This window comes from Delphinus delphis, chromosome 9, assembly GCF_949987515.2.
Source record: "Delphinus delphis chromosome 9, mDelDel1.2, whole genome shotgun sequence".
Lineage (NCBI taxonomy): Eukaryota > Metazoa > Chordata > Mammalia > Artiodactyla > Delphinidae > Delphinus > Delphinus delphis.
In genome coordinates, this window is record NC_082691.1 from 98,906,949 (window position 1) to 98,927,775 (window position 20,827).

The following is a 20,827-nucleotide window of genomic DNA, read 5'->3' on the forward strand; positions in this document are numbered from 1 at the left end:
GCAGGCAGAGAATCAGAGCAGAGCGTGGGAGAGATTCCACCAGCCACACCTGGCTTCAAAGATGAAGAAATAGGAAAATGAGGCAAGGAATACAGGTGGATTCTGGAAGCTGGAAAAGGCAAGAAAGTGGATTTCCCCCTAGAGTTTTCAGAAGGAGCACAGCCCTGCCCACACTTCGAATTTAGCTCAGTGAAACCCACTTCGAACATCTGACCTCTAGAACTGTGAGGTAATAAATTTGTCTCAACCTGCTAAGTATTTGGTTATTTGTTACAGCAGCCCAATAAAACTAATACAATAGTGCTTTGTCATTTTCCATTGTACCCAATATGATGTCACACAGACAACATTCAATATTTAATGAAAATTAATAAGATACTTAGGATTTGTCACTTTCTGGCTTTTTACATGCTATGGAATTCAGTCTGATGTGTTCATTCATAATATTTCTGAATATCTGAGATTTATTTAAGAATATGTGGAATAATATGAGACCTTTTATTTGGGACTAGGAGTTGCAACAGAGAAAAATTACTTTTCCAGTAAATCAATGGACTTGATGAGTATTTATTTTGCCATCAGCCCAATTGCCTTTCTGTTCTCCAGCAGTCTACTAGAAAAGCTCGATTATTGACAATGGCACAGATCCTCCTCTTTCTTCAGTGGCTGCTGGCTTAGCCTCTTCTGCCCTGCCAACTCCCTGGGGCTTGATATGCACAAATTGTGCAGCCCAGCTAGGACTCCACTGGGTACAGAGTTAACTGGCTGAGGCATGCAGGCTAAATACTTCGGTTAGCTCCTTCTGTGCATTAAAATTTCCATACGCTCAATGCTTTTTAGTTTTCAAAGTGTGTGATTTCATTTAATCTTCACAATAACTTGGTGGAGGAGGTATTGTTGCCTTCATTTTACAGTTGAGAAAACTGAAAGTTAAGGGGAGTTTACAGGTAGTAAATGACAGAAAGGAGATTTGAACAAAAATCTCTTAATTCCTAATTCAGTTATAAAACGAATGCAATTTTACTATGTACAGCTGTTCTTGCCATTTTACCTCAGTGCCTTTACTCCAGACATGTATTTTGCAAGTGTATTTTTAATGATAACATAACTTATGCATGTTATAAAGCAATGTGGAAAACACAGAGAAGTATGAAGTTTTAAATCATCCTTAATCTTACTACTCAAAGATAACCACAGTTACTGTTTGAGTGTATTCCTTTCCAAATATTTTCTGTGCATTCATCCAAGTATATTTCTTTCGACATGTATTTTTATTTAGAGTTTTGTATCCCATTCCATTTTTTTTATTCTGAGTGAAGTGAGGTGGCATTCTAGCCTTATGTTATTGGATTGGCCAAAAAGTTCATTTGGTTAGTCAGTGTGTTTCTCCATAAAGTTCTTCATAAAAATGAAAAACGTGTCTTTTATTTTTACTTAAAACAGAACAAAATTTTTGGCCAACCCAATGTTTACAATTGTACTGTGTCACCTTTCAGTGACCTATTTTTCCTATTTATACTAAAATATAAATAAAGAATTAGTCCACTCTTCTTGAGTTAACTTTTTTTTTCAAGACTAGAGCCATGCTTCTCAACATGTAGTCAGGACCAGCAGCATCAGCGTCACTTGGGAGCTTGTTAGAACTGCAGATTCTCTACTGAGTCAGAGTCTTGGGGGTGAGACCCAGGAATCCCTGTCTTAACAAGCTCTCCAGGTGATTTTTCACACATGATAAAGTTTGGACTAAAGTTTTGGTTTTCCATTTGTGTTGATGAGGCAAAAGCAGCTAATAAACCCGTTATAGGTTAAAGACAAGCAGAATAATTGTCACACTTTGAAGAAAAAGAAAGAGCTTCTTACTTACCCAGATTTCCCTCATCCACATGCTTTCAACTCTACTTTTAATCAATTACTTGGGTTAAAGTCCACAGACCTCTTTAAAATGCTTATATGCTTACTTAGAAATGCAGTAGTTACCTATACTTACTATCATCCAATTGTGCTTTCATTTGCATATACTTCTCCTAGTGAGCCAACTAATCGTTTATCAAAATCAGAACAGGGTGAAGGGTAGGCACATTCTAAGTTTCATTCTGACAGCTTTTCTTAAACATCTACCATGCTAGATCAATATAGAGTAGAAAAGAAAAATACATTTTCTACACCCTGCCCTCACGACAATTCACAGTCTTGTTAGGAAATAAAATTTTCCTATATGGTTTAATTAACTGCGGTCAATCAAGTCCTAAATTGACTAGTATTACAGTATGTGAGACGAGCAGTGTATGCCCTGGACTATACAGAAAGCTGGACATATTTATTAGGGAAGGTCTCCTTAAGAAAGGAGGAATGTCAGTGGTGCCTAAATAATAATTATTATATTAACGATAAACAGTCCACCTATTAACTACTATACCTGTGATACCTATTCCCCAGACAAGGCTGAATGAGATTAGGTATCTTTGTCAATGTTATATAAATAGTACTTCGTGGAGTCAGAATTTAAACTCAGATCTGTTTGACAGGAACCCTGTTTCTTACCACTTCTGCCTTCCTAGTTAGCTCTGACTGAGAAGTTTTACAGATTGAGAAAGAGCCTGTAGAAAACCACAAGTAGAGGAGGCAACCCCAGAAAGGGTGAGCATGAGTTAAACAAGTTCCTGTGTCAGATTCGCCTGAGCAGAGAGCAAGGTTGATACTGGCGAGTTGCTAAAACCAAGAGATCTGTAAGGATTATGGAAGGTCTTGCATGCTTAGATGGTGATCTGGGATATACAATCAGAGATGCTGAAGAGCCATTACATATTTTTTAAACATAATGAAAGTAATGTTTTAGGATATTGCATAAAAAAGCATAATTGGGTGGGAAGTGAAGAGATATTTGCGTAAAACAATCAATTAATAGGTTGATTGTTGTAAATCAGATACCAGATGGAAGGAAGGTGACTGGGGTGCTGGCAGTGGGGAAAGAGAATGATTATTAAATGATTATTAAATATTAGAAAACAAGGGTGAAAGTTTTTAATGGTAGATCGGCTGAAGAGACAATTGGAAAACCTAAGAATTTGAACCTGACGTTCTGGGTGATTTTGAACTGTACACAAAAATTGTAATAATCTGAAGAAGGATTGTCAAAAATTAATAGGGCAGTTGGTTTTTTTCAGAGACTGAGTTCAAGTCATTCTTTCTTGCTTCCTAACTACATCCACCCACCTAGTCTCCGTGTTCTGTTGATCTTAAATCCCGCCTACTTTATCCTGCCTTGTTTGCTTTATCCTTCCTCATAATCTTCTATACCTCTGGCCATCTTTCAATAGGCCTATAGGCCTATTGCTATAGCAATTACAGCCAACATGCTCTCATTACTCACTTCTCTGAGAGCTATTGTTTTGCTACAAGGAACTTTCTTTCTAAAACCTACATCAAATTATGGCATCTTTCTGCTGAAAGTTTAAAAATATTTCTTCAGTGTTTTATTGCATTATTTTATTTGGTATGGCATTCAGAATTAAAGCAACCATAGTTTATTATCCAAATAAGACAACTGGGAGATTGAAAGTGGCATATTAATAATTACACTCAGACAAAAGGTGTATGGGCTGTGCTTAACTTTCTAGCCACATCCTCTTCTGACAGCACTTCTTGCATGAGCAGTGCACGAGTACTGAGTGAACAGTCCCTACTCCAAAGGTCCCCAATCTGTGTTGTTCACAGCTGTGCTTGTGTTGCCTAATCTACTGCTCACATCACATGGGCTCAATAACTATTTGCGGAAGGAAGGAAGTGGGAAGCAAGCCTTGAGTAAATCAAAGAGTTTCTGAACTGTTTTAGTCTAGTGTGTTGTGTTTGTTGAAATGAAATAGAATTTAAGGTCTAGCACCCTTGGGAAGAGGAAACCATGGAAAGCCAAAGGGAAGCACAGAGCACATGGGAGAGGAAAGTAGAAAAGGGAAGTCCCAGAATCAGACCTCCTACTTCATAGATTAGCAAAGGACAGATGCTAGGAGTATTGAATTCAAGGGCACTTTACCAAAAGACTCTGCTTATCAGATAGGTAGATTTTTTTACCAGAAATAGTTCTTAGTTTTGTAAAGAGGTCTGTCAAATTCATCATATATGTCAATGCAGAGCTATTAAAAAGTTTTCACAATAGTGTTTTAGAAGTTCCAGCTATAAAGGAGGTATGTAAATGTCCATTTTGCACTTCTGAAAACAGGTGCAGTCTCTATGAGAAAAGAAAATGTGTTAGGAGAATGGGAACAAAAAGGAAAATGATGAAAAAGAACCTACAATCTAATTACATAAATGTCAGTTTTGTACGAAAACTAGATTTGATGTAATTAAAGCACACCTGTAACAAATAAAATGAAACAGACATATCTTTCCATTTTCCTGAAATAAAGGAAGATTAGAAATCACGTGGTATTTGTGGGAGATTTATACTAAATATGCAAAAAAAAAAGTTCCCCTGTGTGTGTGTGCATGAGAGAGAGAGAGAGAGAGAGAGAGAGAGAGATATTTTCTCTTATCTCTTAGCTGATAGCCCAATAGTACAGCCAATATTCATGGCCTTTCAGTAAAGTCCCTTACAGTAAGGAGATGATATCTATAAATAAGTATAAATTAAATAGTTTTCAATGATTGTGAGCACCTGTGAAACAAACATTACATTTGTTTAACAATGTATTGATTGTTTTAGACCTTTCCCCAACTAAAGCCATAGCAGGAGCTTACTATCTTTGTTTGTTAGGTCAGAACCAATGCTTATAGACTAAAAATCAGATTATGAGTTTAAATGTAGAGAAAAGAGTGCTCTTTCTAACAAGAGGATACTCTCCTAAACAGTGGTTTGATAGCATTTGATCTGCTACTGGGGCATTTATCTGGAGAGACATTTTTTGGGTGCTGTGCTCACGTAGGATGTTTCGTTCCAGCCATCTATGAGCCTTCCTGTGAAGCCTACAAACACCTAGGCCAGACATCAAATTACTACTGGATAGATCCTGATGGCAGTGGACCTCTGGGGCCTCTGAAAGTTTACTGCAACATGACAGGTAACTATGCCATATTTATGTTTCATGAAGATTGCTTTTCTGTCTGTTGAGAATAAATAGCACCACTAAAGTTTGTTTCTTCTGTGCTGTATTCTTATCATAATGTGTAATAAGCTAAATATTGCTGGCTTTGTTAGGCTAAATGGTGAAATGTATTTCAATGCTAGGTTTTCAAAAAAAGTCTACCTTCTGATTTGAACGGTTAATAATTAGTGTTTTAAAAAATCAGCATGTAGAGGAAAAACTAGAAAGTAAAATTACAAGGTTGAAGTCTACAGAAAGAACTAGCCCATGAAGCATCCTCCACAAGAACCTAGACTGGGGAAGGTGAGTATCACCTCTCAAACCATCCACACTGCCCACGTGAAAGGAAGCTCAGAGGTCACGCCAAACCTTCCTCTGCTTGCCATGGTTATACAAGGAGCCGTTCTGGGTACTGAAAGCCCATTCTGGCGCTAGCAAAACTTACCTGCCACTTTCATGGAATTCTTCTGGGGAAGAGAGCCTAGTTTTTCTTCACTTCCATATTAAATTTCAGGGCTATGAAATGAGATTGTGGGTTCCCACAGTCATATGTAAGATGTACAGATCTGTAAGATAAGAGCACACCTTCCATCAGACACTTGGTAGCATCTTGTCCTCCAAAAATCTGGAGAAGTGTGTGGGACGAGCACTGTCTACTAGCTCCAGGAGGGGATCAGCATTTGATACGAACTCCTGAGGCATATGATGCTAAGGATAATGGTTATATGATGCTGCTGATGACGATTGCTGCATGGATGGTTTACCATGTATCGGGTACCACAGTAACCGCTTTATTCAGATAACCTGGGTTTATATTCTGGCTCTGTTAATCACCAGATATATAATCTTGGGCAACTTTTTAACTGTATTAATTTCAATAAGCCTCGGTATGTTTTTCTCTGAAATTGATTAATAATAATATCTACCTCATAGCATTATTGTATGAATGAAATAAGGTAATCTACATGTGGTTCTTAGCATATTGTGTGACACATAATAAACTTTCAGAAAAGGTTGCCAGGAGTTAGGTATAATTATTTTTTAAAGAAGTTAGTTAAATAACTCGCTTATATTATCCAGGCAAAATTCTAATTCCAGTATGTTTGAGGCCAGTGGTTCTTAAATCCAGCTATGCTTCAGAAACATTTATGGAGTTTTGTCTTCCCATACAAAGCTGTTGGCTCCATCTCAGGAGACTGACTCAGTAGGTGTGAAGTGCAAATAGGATTGTGCGCCTAGAACTAAGAGCCCTAAACAGTGCTGTAGACAAGCAGACCCCTGTGGAGAACTCGTCAACGTCAGGAAGACAGACATGGCACAAAACGGAAGGGAGAATGATGAGGTGTGGAAGGTGGGTAGAGAAAATGGTAAAGTGAGAGCTACTTTCCCCAAATTTCCCCCCATGTCAAGACTCTAAGCGTGCCCCAGAGAAATAATTCACTTACCAGAAAGCTTGACCCAAGAGTTCATTGATTGTTGGACTTGTCAATGCACTCAGATACTTTCTTCTTTACCTTCATTCTAATCTTACCTCAACTAAAGTAGAATCCATGAGAGCGAGACTTAATCCAAAAGACTCTTGATGTTGACTTCTCAAAACTATTGTCAGCTATTAACCTTAAGGGAAATCAGGGCATCCTGAATGGGCTTGGACAATTAAGAAGTTACTTTAGTTACTTTCCTATATGCCTTTTCAGAAAAGAACTAGAAAACTAAACAAAACCATAATGTATACGATCCTCATATGAAGAACACACAAAATGGAAGAGGATTTTATCCTTTTTTGGGGGGGGGGTGGGGAGAGATCACTTTTCTGTGAATTGAAGGCCTAATGTGGAAACACAGATCTCCTCTTCATCAATACCTCCTTTAAAGAGTATGACTACAGTTTGACCTAATACTCTAGATTCAGTCTAAGTGGTGAAAAGAACAGCATGATTTCTGCAGCTAGAAGATTTTTTTCCTATCGTCAAGATAGTTATGAGCACCAGTGTTTCAGGGACCCTTGAAGGCCATCAGGTACTCTTTGGCCTTTTGCAACCCATTAACCCTTCCTTCATCTGGAAAGAGCATGAACTTGACCCATTAGGAAAACATGGCACCACAGAGCTTGGCTTGGGCTGTTGCTTTTCCAAGAGATACATGTTGAAGAAGAGGAGGGAGTGACAGCATGAGGTAGTCTATGAATCTTGAGATATCACTCTATGGTCATGAGAAATTGTATATGCACCTTAATTCACAACATTTGTATTAAAGAATAGAGCTGTCCCACTTCTTAGTGACCCAAATGTAATTGAGTGTTTATCACTGTTGAATACATCACATATTTTTAAAATGGGAGCAAGATATCCTCTCTGGGGAAGAAGCAATGTCTTGGCAGTGATCAGTCTCTTTTTCCTCCTTCTTACTAAGATGAGGGAGAGTTTTTCACTTGTACAGACATAGTGAATATATGAGTCTTGATTTTGGTTTCTCGACACTGGAGAAACTTTACTGGCAGGTAATATCTGATGTAAATTTGGGTAGAAATGAAAAATCACTCTGTTGGAAATCACTTCTGATTTATAATTATTCTTTGGAATACTAAACTTTAAATTCACTTACTAATTAAAATATAAAACAAAATGAAAACACAATTAATTTAGGGCCTGGCAAGAAGAAGGTAGTCTCCTCTGACTTTTAGAAAAGAAGTTCCTCCAAATAATCATTACAACATCACTGCTTGCTGATATCTCCAAGTTTTATGTTTGTTTAACATTATCAAATAAGTAAGTTGTTCCTCATCTTATCCTTATTACATTTTCCGTTGAATCACAGGGAAGACTTGAAGTTTGTCCCTGTTAGAGTATTTTACTGTTGGATTCAGTCCAAACTGTCAGCATATATATCTCTTGGCATCTCAGATACTGTTAAATTCTCAATTTCTCCTTCCCAGTGCCTCTTGCAAATCATCATTCTTTCCATTCCTCAAACCACCATCCTGATTCAGACCCTCAATTGTTGGGTTTAGGTTATTCTAGTAATGTCCCAACTGGCCCCTGTTGGTTTACAGCCTTGGGAGTTCCCCAAGTGAAATCTGAAACTGGACCCTGTACGTGGAAGGCAAGGAGAGACTGAGAAGGAGGCAGACCCTCTAGATTGGTAGGTGAAGGTTTAATAAGCAAGGGAACTTTACTTACAAGGCTTGTCTTGGGCGACACAATAGGAGTAGATTTCTGCACCCAACCCACAGGATCTTAAAAGTTTATATCGAGGCCTTGACAGGTTCAGTGACATATTCAGTCCAGATGGTCTCAACACCTACCTCTCGCAAGGATTTACTCCCTGAAAGGGCTGCTTGCCTGGGAATAGTAGGTGGGATGTACATTCCAAGGACAGGGGAGGGGCGAGGAGCCTCCGGTTGCCAGGGTTCTGCTTAAGGGTCAGCTGGCAGTCACATTCTCTCCATGACCTCCTCCAACAGTCCCTTCAACTCCAATATTTTCCTACTGCCCCTGCCTCCATGCCGCCTGTCAGCAGGCTGCGAGATGAATGCTCCTAACACACCACTGTGATCATATGGCCACTGTGCTCCGTCCCAACTACTGAGTAATGGGAAAGGGCCTCAACTTAGCATTCAGCTGCCTTCACGTTTCATACAAACTTTCTAGCACTGTCTTTTTTCTACCCTGCTTCTTTATGGCCATCCCATGCTCCAATCAGAGTAGAGTTTCCATCATTCCCTAAATTCAGTTTGGCTTGTTTTACACTAAATTTCATGACAGTCTCCCTGTGTACAACATTCTCTCCTGAAACTCTCTATAAAATACTTATCTCTCAAGAGTTTTCTGGAATCCTAAACTCCTCCATGAAGCTCTTCCTCATCTTCAATATACCCTTCACCACCAAATGACCATTGTAAACTCTTTTATCGATCAAAACCTTTCCTCTTTTATTTTTAATTTTTATTTTATATTGGGGTATAGTTGATTAACAACATTGTGTTAGTTTCAGGTGTACAGCAAAGTGACTCAGTTATACATATACTTGTATTGATATCTATTCTTTTTCAAATTCTTTTCCCATTTGGGTTATTACAGAATATTGAGTAGTGTTCCCTGTGTTATACAGTAGGTCCTTGTTGGTTATCTATTTTAAATATAGCAATGTGTACGTGTCAATCCCAAACTCCCAATCTATTCCTCCCCCCCCCCCGACCCTTCCTACCTGGTAGTCATAAGTTCATTCTCTAAGTCTGTGAGTCTGTTTCTGTTTTGTAAATAAGTTCATTTGTATCATTTTTAAAAATTATGCATATAAGTGATATCATATGGTATTTGTCTTTCTCTGTCTGACTTACTTAGGATGACCATCTCCAGGTTCATCCATGTTGTTGCAAATGGCATTATTTCATTCTTTTTAATGACTAATATTCCATTGTGTATATGTACCACATCTTCTTTATCCATTCATCTGTCGATGGACATTTAGGTTGCTTCCATGTCTTGGCTAGTGTAAGCAATGCTGCAGTGAACATTGGGATGCATTTATCCTTTCGAACCATGTTTTTCTCTGGATATATGCCTAAGAATGCGATTGCTGGATCATGTGACAACTCCATTTTTAGTTTTTTGAGGAACTTCCATACTGTTCTCGGTATTGGCTGCACCAGTTTACATTCCCACCAACAATGTAGGAGGGTACCCTATTCACCACACCCTCTGCAGCATTTGTTAGTTATAGATTTTTCAATGATGGCCATTCTGACCAGTGTGAGGTGGTCTCTATTATTTCTTACACTGCATGTAAAATTTACATTATCTAAAAGAAAATTTTTAATTAAAAATGTAATGTACACACACACACACACAAAAACCCCAAAATGTGAATTTCTTCATAGACTTTGTGAAAAGAAAAAAGAACGGAATATTTAAGCATCCCTCTAGGATCCTTTTTCTAGGTTTTTTCATTTCTATATTCACTGTGTGCCAGGAACTGTGCCATGTGAGAACAAATGGATATAATAAATGCCTTCATGGTATTCACAACCAACAATAAAAACAAGCACTAAAAAAGTAAACAAGTAATTTTTCTGTAGAGAAAAATAATGGAATTGCGAGGAATGGTTTATTTTGGATACAGGATTTTTTAAAAAACCTCCCTAGGAAGCAACATTTTAGCCAAAATCTAGCATATGAAAAGAGACAAGGCACTCAAAAAGGTGAGGAAGGGGAATGAGCCCTGAAAAATTATACCCCAAAGAGTGAAAGAGATCATTTCCTTCCAAGGAACTGAAACCCCAGTGGCTGAAGCATAATGAGCCTATAGGGGGGCCCACAATGAAGTGGGGAGATGGGCAGTGGCCAGGTGGTGGTGCAGGAAAAAAATCTGGTTTTTACTTTTTCAATTATATTTCAGTGTAGTGGGTGGGAATCTATGGAAAGTTTTTAAACAGGAGAATGAGAAAACTACCACTTGGGACTACCATGAGTGACAGACTGAAAGCACTGGGACCAGTTCTGAGGCTATTGTAAAAGTCCAGGGAAGAAAAGAAGCTCCTTTGGACTAGAGTGGTGATAGTTTAAGTGATGAATAAGAGATGAATTTCAGATGTACTTTGAAGGAAGCATTGTCAGGATTGGTGACAGATGGGAGAAGGATGGTTAAAGACAGTTGTGAAGAATAACTCCTGGGGCTTCCCTGGTGGCACAGTGGTTAAGAATCTGCCTGCCAATGCAGGGGACACGGGTTCAAGCCCTGGTCCAGGAACATCCCACATGCCATGGAGCAACTAAGCCCATGCGCCACAACTACTGAGCATGTGCTCTACAGCCTGTGAGCCACAACTACTGAGCTCACGTGCCACAGCTACTGCAGCCTGCGTGCCTAGAGCCTGTGCTCCACAACAAGAGAAGCCACCACAATGAGAAGCCCATGCACCACAACAAAGAGTAACCCCCACTCGCCACAACTAGAGAAAGCCTGCATGCAGCAGTGAAGACCCAACACAGCCAAAAATAAATAACTAAATAATAAAATAAATTTTAAAAAATATATATTAAAAAGAGCAAAATATTTAACAACAACAAAAAGAATAACTCCTGAATATATGGATTAAATAACTGGATGAATTACAGTGCCATATGGCAGATGTGTGAAATTAAGGAAAGAACAGATTTAGAGGAATTTCAAGAATTCAGTTTTGACCTATTTAAATATGAAGTGCTATATGCCATCTCAATTGAGATGCAAATTTTTCAGTTGGACAAGCCCCAAAAGGATGTATGGGTTAGAGACATAAATGTCCTAATTGTTAGCATATGAATATATGAGAAATGATAGTATCACTTAGGGGATGATGTAAACAGGGAAAAGGCATCTGCAAAATGAGCTCCTAGGAAATCAGTAGATAGGTCAGATTTCTAGTGATGAAATAGTCTGTATGTAGGAGAATGTATAAGTAAGTGGAAGAAAAGTGTCTAAGAGAATTTTAGGGACAAATGGGTCACCCTTATGGATGTCGAATTGACTGCTTGGGTCATAAAGAATGAGAAAAAGACTGGGAGGATGGAGAGTGATTTTGAATCAATGCAAATGTATATAATGAATGAGCAGGACCCAGTGGGGCCTTCCTGGGTTCAGACTCCCCCCACCCTCCATGCCCCCCACCTCTTATTTGTAAAAAAAAGCTTTAGCCTCCTACTCCTTCACCGAGTTCCAAAGAGCAAATTTAATCAGAGAAGTGAGAAAATGAGAAGGTGCAGAAACAAAGGAAAATAGTCAAGCAAGACAAAATAATAATAGTTTAACCATGAAACAAAGTCAAAAACATTTAGTTCTTCCTCAAGGGCTATGGATAATATCCTGAGCCATATCCTTGAGTTATTTTGCAGATACTAAAGCCCCCCGCACCAGATGGAAGAACTTAACTACATGCTGACCACCAGTATGTAGACCCCAGACAGGCTGGAACCAAAAGGTTGATCATTGAGATTCCTGAAACATCACCCTGTTACCTCACCATCAACCAATCAGAGAATTGTGCAGGAGCTGATCAGGCACCCTACAACTCACACCCGTAATGTTGCCTTTCAAAACTGTTACCTGAAAGCCATTGAGAAGTTCAGGTATTTTGAACATGAGCTGCCCATACTCCTTTCTTGGTGCTTTCCAATAAACTCTGTACTTTCCTTCACTACAACCTAGTGTCAGTAGAGTGGCTTTGCTACACGTTCAGTGAGTGGACCCAAGTTCGGTTCAATAACAAAAATAAATCAACTTGTAACATGCTTTATATGGGATGCAGAGCAGTTGAAACTTGGCAAGCAATTGATGATACTGTAGTTTTAAAGCATGGCTTTGGCAGCTGGGAATAGGGTTTTCCAAAGGAGACCCATACATGAGACAGGGAAACAAGTCAGAAAGCCTATGTTGTAATACAGGAGTTAAAGCTGAGATTCAAGGTGGTGGCTGACAGGTAAAGGAGAGGATTGATTTGATGGATATTTAGAAAGTTGAGTTGACCAGACTGTGGCTGGAGATTGGAGTTGAAAATGATTCCCAAGTTTCTGCCTCGAGTAGCCCCATGTGAGGGAGTACAGAAGAGCAGGGACAGATCAGAAAAAGGTGGGCCTCTATGTTGTCTTCAGTGTCTGTAATTCAGCCTCTTGGAGCTGTGCTGTGGGCAGATACTATACAGATTCCCTGAAGACTTTAAACACAATTAATCTCTGTCTCAGTTTCCTTATAAATAGAGTAGGAATTGGAACGAGTTGATCTCTACACTGCCTTCTAGTCTTAAAAAAAAAAAATTCTATTATTGCCATGGAACATGAAAGAAAAATATCACTATTCAAATAACTGAGAAGCAAAATCCTCTTGCCTCAAACAAGCTTGAATTTATTCATTTCTTGGCCATGTTTGACATAAATTGGCACTGTTCATTTTTTATCAAAAAGCGGTTCTTCTACTATGCAATTCTCCTTTTGACTATCTGCAGTTCAGCGCTTCATCACTTGGAAATTAGGGGGTGCCCTAAATGACAGCATCTCAAGTGCTCAGTTGACATTGAGGAGGGAATATATTCATTGAATCTTTTGTAGGAGAATTCATCATTCTGTGCAAGTCAAAGCCTGGTTTCCTTTTTTAGATCTTAGGGCACATTATAAAATGTGGTCATTGTTCTCCTCACCTTCCGTCTCAATTTTTATCACCTCTCGGAAAATTTGGTATCATAAATATAATTTTAATGCATATATACTATCATACGTTTCTAATATTGACCTCTTTCTTTTGTACATTTTTCTCACATTTCAGTTTATTTCTATTTCCTTAAGATGCTTACCAACATCTTCTAGAAACATTGAACTTTTATATTTAAAGCTTCATTTAGTTCTCTCTGCCCAGTGATAATAACAATAGTAAATAAAGCTAGATCCAGCTATTATCCTTGGAAAATTACTGCTTATCCCTAAATCAAAAACAATGTTTTCCTTAATATTCTATCCTCGAATTCATCTTTATAACTCTCTTTGCATTTATATTTAATTTTTAAAAATTTAAGTAAACATCTGTGCTATACGGTGTGAAGTTTAAAGTCCAAATAAGGAACACCTCCTGCATTCTTCCTAGCACGACTTTTGTAGTTTTATCAAAAAGCCATCAAGCTTGTTTACATAATTTGTGCTTTATAAAGCCCTGGGATTTAGCTGATCAAATTCTATTATTCTCTATAATGGTAAAGGCTGTTCATGTCTTTTTAATCTAATATTTATAGAGAGCTTGTTACTCAAGTTCTTAAGCACTTGCACTCAGTAATATTTTATTTATCGTTAAGCCTCTCAGGAGTTTCGGTAGCACAGTGGGGGGTGGGGGGGGAAATGGCTGCTGGGGTGGATGCTTGAGCTCTAATGGAATCATGAACCTGCCCCCCACTCCTGCTGCCATCACCTCCCGCCAGCCCCCCAGCAAAGCAAAGCAGTTCCTTCTTCGTCATATTCATTTTCTTAGCAGCTTTCAATAACACCAACTTATTATCTCACAGTTTCCATGGGTCAGGACTCTGGCAGAGGTTAGCTGGGTCGACTGCTCAGGGTCCCACGGGCTGAAATGAGGGATCAGCAGGGCTGTGATCTCATCTGAGGCTTGAGATCTTCTTCCATGTTTGTTCAGGTTGTCGATGGAATTCAATTCCTTGAGGTTTTAAGGGTGAGGGTCCCATTTTCCTGTTGGCTGTTGGCTGTGGATTGCCCTCAGCTCCTAGAGGATGTTCCCAAGGTCCCAGATATGTGTCCTTCTCATGGTGTGGCAGCAGGAGGATCTCTGACCTCTAGACTCTCTCTCAAGAGCTCACCTGATCAGGCCATGCCTAATATCCACCCAGTATAACTACCTGTTTGATTAACTCAAGTCAAGTGGGGACCTTACTGACACCTGCAAAATCTCTTCACCTTTGCCGATTAGAGCAACCTAATCGCAGGAGTGATATCCCATCACTCCTGTCCCACCCACATTCAAGGAGTGGGATCAGGGGGTGTACACTAGGGGTCGGGAATCCTGGGGGAGTACTTTTTATTCTTCTTCCACACTTACCTCTGTGTCTCTGTAACTATTCATAATTCCAGCTGCATATAGCCTTACCTTTTGAGTAACAGTGCCACATTTAGTTGGTAAAAAATTAAGCTTTATTATTTATTATTTGTCTTATGGTTTTTAACATATTGTTCAAAATAGGAAATTTTGAAAATACAGATAAGCAAAAATAAAAATTGCTTACCAGCTAGAGATAACAATTACTAACGTGTTAGGAAATGCGATAAAGATTTTGTATTTTATGCTTGTAGCTATATATATAGTATTGAGGGCAAACTAAATGCCAGGCACTGTTCTAAGCAGATCACACACATTAACTCATCTAATAATTCACAGCAACCCCACGGGGTATGTAATATTGCTCTTATTCCAGTTTCTGGGTGAGGAAAGTAAAGCTCACAGAAATCAAGTCCTAACTTACACATCTAGTGGGTTATGGAGATTGACTCTTAGGCAGGCTTGAGTGATCCAGAGGCCAGCATTCATAGTGTGTGCGCGCATGTGTGCACATACGTGCCTATATGTGTGTGAGTGCGCCTGTGTGTGTTATTCATCCGAATGGCCATATGTGTGCATGCAAATGGTACTCCTCATTTTGGATTCTGTAGTCTTATTTTAAATATGATTTCTGAGATGAGCATCTCTTCTTTGTATGTTTTCATTATCATCAAAACTTCCTTACACAACTCTAATTTATTATCTGTGGTTTGGACAGCACTTTTGCCATAAATTATTTACTTCTTAATTGTTCCACTGATGCCTTGGGTTTTTTTTTTTTTAATCAGAGAACACATTTTAAATGAAATCAGTTTATAAACCACTAAGCAATTGTTATCAATTTTACGTCTTAATTCAGCTATAGGCATTTTCTCGAATACCAATTTCTGAGAGCTTTTATAGGATAATGTGTATTTCTTGTGTACCTAGGTTAATTATCCCTTAGGCTTTGAGCCAGACTTGAAGGATAATTTAAATTCTATTCCCAATATCTAGTTACTTTTTCAGTGTAAAATCTTAAACTGAACCTAGCAAAATCTGGTTTGAGAAGGTAACAAGATTGAATGGAATTGTATTAGGTATCATTGGTAATATTTAATATGATTGAGGCACCTCATTCTCTTTTTGCAAGGAAACCAGATAGAAATGAGGACACACAGCTCTCCTCTTCTCTGTGGGAGCTTATTAACATTCTCAGGCCAGGCACTGCTATGCTACTACCCCTTTGTGTTCCTGTGTGTCATACACTCTCTCCCTCATGTGTTCACATTCTAAAGTGTAAGCCTCAAAACGCTGGCTTCTTCCATTTTCTTCCCCCCCACTCATTTGTATTTTTTCTCATCAAAGGCATTCGCCCTCCTCTTTCTTTCTCCTAACCTAGTTTGCCTCCTCTGTCATTAACCTGCACATAGAATAGCTCTTCTCTGTCTTCTTTCACATCATCTCCTCTTTGTCGACTTCTCACAAGCTGTCTTTGTTATAAACCTTTGTAATCACTTAGCAACTCCTGCTTCACGCGCTCAGCTGTTTCAGTTCCTCACAATCAGTATAAATCTTTGAATTCAATTCTGTTCATACAGTTCCAATTGAAAATCTAGGAACCAACTCGCTGATCAAACACAGCCTGAAAGGAGAGCTCTTCTCTGTAACTGATTACCCACCACCCAAGACTCCCTTTCAGATTCACACTCTTATTCCTCAGATGACTTCTACCTGCCAGGCTTTCTTTTAAATCTCTTCATTGTGTGTCAGTCACAGTGATAGGTTAATATGACAAAAAGTTCTCGGGTGGTTTTCGAACTTTAAATCAAGAAAGGGAGAGGAAAGCTGTAAGAGGTCTGGTGAGGCCCATGCAGCAGACAGAAGCAAGCAAGGGAAGGCAGGACCCCAAGTAAAATCAAGATGGCCTTAGATCTAGAACAGGCAGCTCCATCACATGTGGAGCCTCCAGAATGGTACCCCAGATGCAAATACACCCACCTTCCAACATTTTTACACACCTGCCTAAACAATATTTTAAACACACTGCCCTTTTGGTGCTTTAAAAAGCACTGCTTCTGTTGTGCAATTTCCCTGCTCAAAACCTCCGCAGCGGGAGAGGCCACAACAGTGAGAGGCCCGTGTACCAAAAAAAACTCCACAAAAATACAACAAACAAACAAACAAAAAACCCTGAGAATGGCTTCACATTGTCTATGGTTAGGGACTGTTGTTTGGTTTCCTCTGTCATTTGGGGTCTGAAACTCTTGTCTAGTCCATAAAAATCAGCTTGTGCAGCAGGCAGGTGGGGAAAAAAACCAAAAAACAAACAAAACCTTGGGAAATCCAGTTAAATCAGCACAAAGTACAAGAACAACCTCACACTTATTCACTAGGAATTCCTCCCTTCTGGCTAAACTTAAAGCCACTATGCCTGAGCTTCTATCTTTCCAAACCCTAGGTTTTTCAGTTTGCTGGGTCACCTTTCATTCCTTCTGAGTAAGTCAATTTCCATTTCAGAGGATTCCTGGCAATTTTAGCAGGAGAATCTCATATAGCAGCAAATCTCTCTTTTTATCTTTTCTCTTGGTCTAACTGATGCAACCAAGAAAGTTCAGTAATAAACTGTACCAATGCAGCATGTTTTCTAAACTGGCAAATATTGGAGTCCTATTTCTGGGACAGACTTAAAGTAGAAGCAAAGCTCATCAATGCCCAGCGCAAGTGAGTGCCGTATGACAGCATTTGTCTCATTTATGACGAGTGAGAAAATAACTTTGAATAAAAGTATACCTGTGGATGAATTTCTCAAAAATCTCTTTGTTGTATTTATGTACAGAGGAGGTCAGTAGGGCTAACCTCCCCTCACATAATCATTAATCTTATATCCTGTTTCTACTCACATTTTTGAACAAAATCATCATTAAAAAGTGAGACTATTCAGGAACTTGCTAGATCCTTATCATTATCATCATTACTGTTATTTTTCCTTTCTTGATTTATGTACATATATTCTATTTTCTTTTCACTGGAACCATATTTGCCCCTTCTGCTTCTAAGCTTACTTGGTGTATCTCCAGGTTTCAGGGCTAAGACAAGGCAGCATGCTTTTGAGAGGTTACCTGATACCCTAGCTGATCCAGACAGCAAGACAGGCACACGAGAATAGGAAGTTTATTAATAAGCGCACTGTTGTGGCGAGTACAGAGTAGAATCCGACATATTCTGTTCTCAGTATTTAAAAGACTGTAAAATAATAGTGGACATTTTGCCAATGTTTCCTCTTGCTCCAATCCAAACTGCTTGCTCTCTATATCTGGGGCATCCCATCATCATGAAATCTCCCTTCCCCACACTAGTGTTTATTCACCCTACGATTTCCTCATTGCCCCCTATGTTGGAACTCATGCTTCCTATTTCCCGTGTCTTCTTCATTTTAATTCACTCCCTCATTTGGGTGTAGCACATTCTCTGATAGTTTCTTGATCCTTCTCCCTAGAAATTAGAAGAACACTCTTTTACTCCCCAATGTTCTGAAATTTCACACCATGCCTTAGAATAGGTCTGTTTTCATCTGTTTGGTAGGTGCTCACTTTCACACTGGCTACTCCTCAGATTTCTTTTTATTTTTCTATTCGTGATTTTGTCTCTTCTGATTTCTCTGTTTTCTCCTTCCTCCTAGAATGACTTTTCATCCTGGTTTTAAATCAAAGAGCTCTTTTTTGTTCTTCAAAAGTTCCATTTTAATAGCATACTATTATTACTTCATATATGCAAAATCTTTTCTTGTCTCTCAAGGATAATAACATTTTTTCCCTTTCCCTCAGTTTCTAAGTTCCTTTATTCTGTTCATTTTACTCATTGTTTTGTCCTTTAAGCTCCTCAGCTTCCCTCAGATTCCTAATAATTATTAGCTATGTGTTTATTATTAAGAATGAGAGGGTCTTGGATTTCCCTGGTGGTACAGTGGTTAAGACTCCGCAGTTCCACTGCAGGGGACACAAGTTTGATCCCTGGTTGGGGAATCTGCATGCTATACAGTGGGGAAAAAAATACCAAAAAAAAAAAAAAAGTGAGAGGGTCTTGTTGACCTTCACTCTTGGTTAGAGTGGCCATATGTCCTGTATGCCCAGTATAGTCCCATTTTACTTCTTTTGCCCGCATATAATTTTAAACAGCTCTCCCTTTTACTCTCAGTAGTGTCCTGGTTTGAATATGTCTATATATTTATCATATATATTTATGAATGTACATGGATACATAAATATATTTCTAGCTTTAGTGGACTATGAGGCGGGAGAAGTTAGATGCCAGTGTTTACTCAACATCCTAACCAGGAAGTCTGTTATTCATTTTTAATCCCCTGGTTTAATACCATAGAACCAATCGTTTTTCAAAACATGTATTTTTAAAATTCATTAAAATGTTCTAATTTTCATATCAATTAATATTTCCCTTTTCGTTTAAAGGATGTCATCATTCTTAAAGTGTTTATTGCTGACTCTTTATAAGGTAATATGATAGATGCTTTCATCTGTAGTAGTATTCCATCTATTCCTCCCTTTGTATTGTATTTGTAATACAATACAAAAGTAGTATTCCAATTTTGAAGACATGTGAACTGAGACACAAACAGGTTTTAAAATTTTCCAAACAGCTAATGAGTGTTTAAACATCTTATCATCCATGGGTGCATCTATAACAGAATTTACACAAAGCTGTTTACATAAGGAATGAGGTTTAAATTAGAAGAGCAGTTAGAGAATGAGAGGCTTCCATATCTTTTAGTGGCCTAAATTTATCACTTTTTCCTTTTTAATAGATTGAAACATTCTATAAACCCTTGGTTCTTATAACTAAGATAATATAAATTGTTATTACTATTATTATTTAGTTTTTCTTCCCCTATTCCTAATTTCTGATTAACTAGAATCTAGGCCGTGAGCTAGGATGTCTATCTTGTTTGCTCCTAAATCCAGCAGTGTCTGGTATATAGTTGGCACTAATAAATGCACTCTTCCAAACAGACCTGTGCTACTCTGGCTTTTTAGTAGATATAAGTAGTCACCATTAGTTAGAGGTAGATGAGTAGGTCTGAGTAACTTCTCCATCAGTCTCAGTACTGTATAAGAAACATGTGTGATACAAAAGTCTGCCTCGCCTACAATTAGAAGGCAAATGTTTATTAGCAGTAGGCTCAAAAGTTGCCTATACAACCTGTCCTGTCAATTTCAAAATCCAAGCTCTCTGTCCCTTTAGTTTTTCCAACTACTCCTTGTGTGGATGCTTCTCCTATAGCAAATATGAAAACGTTCTAGAAGCAGGACTGAGTTTACTTTATAAGTGGGATCAGGCAACCAGAATCCTCTAATTCAATGGATGAAAAAGAACCTAATCAAAAATCACCTATGAAAAGCAAAAGGTAAAGGGCTCCCTATATTTCTTTATCCTTTTGTTGCAAGAGTCAGGGGGAATCTTTAAATATTTTAGCCGGTTTAGGTGAACATCAGTAATCTCACCAATAAAAACCCATCCCCCAAATTGTAACTAAAATTAAACTAATTTATGCTAATTAACAAAACATGAGGTCTTGAGTGGTGACAAATGCAACGTGTGCACTTGTATCCACTTCTGAAATCTTGTTTTTTCTTGAAATGCTAGCCAACAACCCACAGACTGTGTGTTTTTGCTTAGAGCAATCCTGTGCCAACTCTTGGGTATAAAATAACTAATACACATGTAATTATATCAGACTGTCCTTGTGGATGTATTTTAAAGGTAAGCTACAGACCACAAAACGTATGAATTGAGTAACTATCCAGGTTGCCTACCAAGTATTTGTGAAAGGAAGTTTGTCAACATAAGTTGTAAATTTGGAAAACATTTGCAAAAGATGGTTACTTTAACATTGTTAGTATGTTGGTTAATTGCTGAAAAGCACAGCATTATGTCCTAGTAATAGTTATCATCAGTGATGTTCCTGTGTCTACTAATCATACTCTTGGATCACTCCTGCTGGCTATTAACTGCAGTTCCAGGCTAGTGTGGACACCATTTTCCTTTACATTTTGTTTTTGTTCCTTTCTTCTTTCTGGTGTCCGTATTTTCACAGCCTTCTCCCAAAGTTCTCCCTTGGATAGGAGAAAAGAGATCTGATATGACATTAACATATTACTGTAATATGTTACCTCTCCCAGTGGTAT

The 20,827-nt window shown here is 38.4% G+C and overlaps 1 protein-coding gene across 1 annotated transcript in view; it reads left to right on the forward strand.

Annotated features, from left to right (window-relative positions):
* The window catches only part of CNTNAP2 (contactin associated protein 2), a 1,416,746-nt gene that overhangs the window by 683,291 nt on the left and 712,628 nt on the right, over positions 1-20,827 (forward strand). Inside the window, exon 12 of the mRNA XM_060019815.1 lies at positions 4,935-5,054. Within this exon, the coding sequence (XP_059875798.1) occupies positions 4,935-5,054 (120 nt within the window). The remainder of the gene's footprint in view (positions 1-4,934; positions 5,055-20,827) is intronic.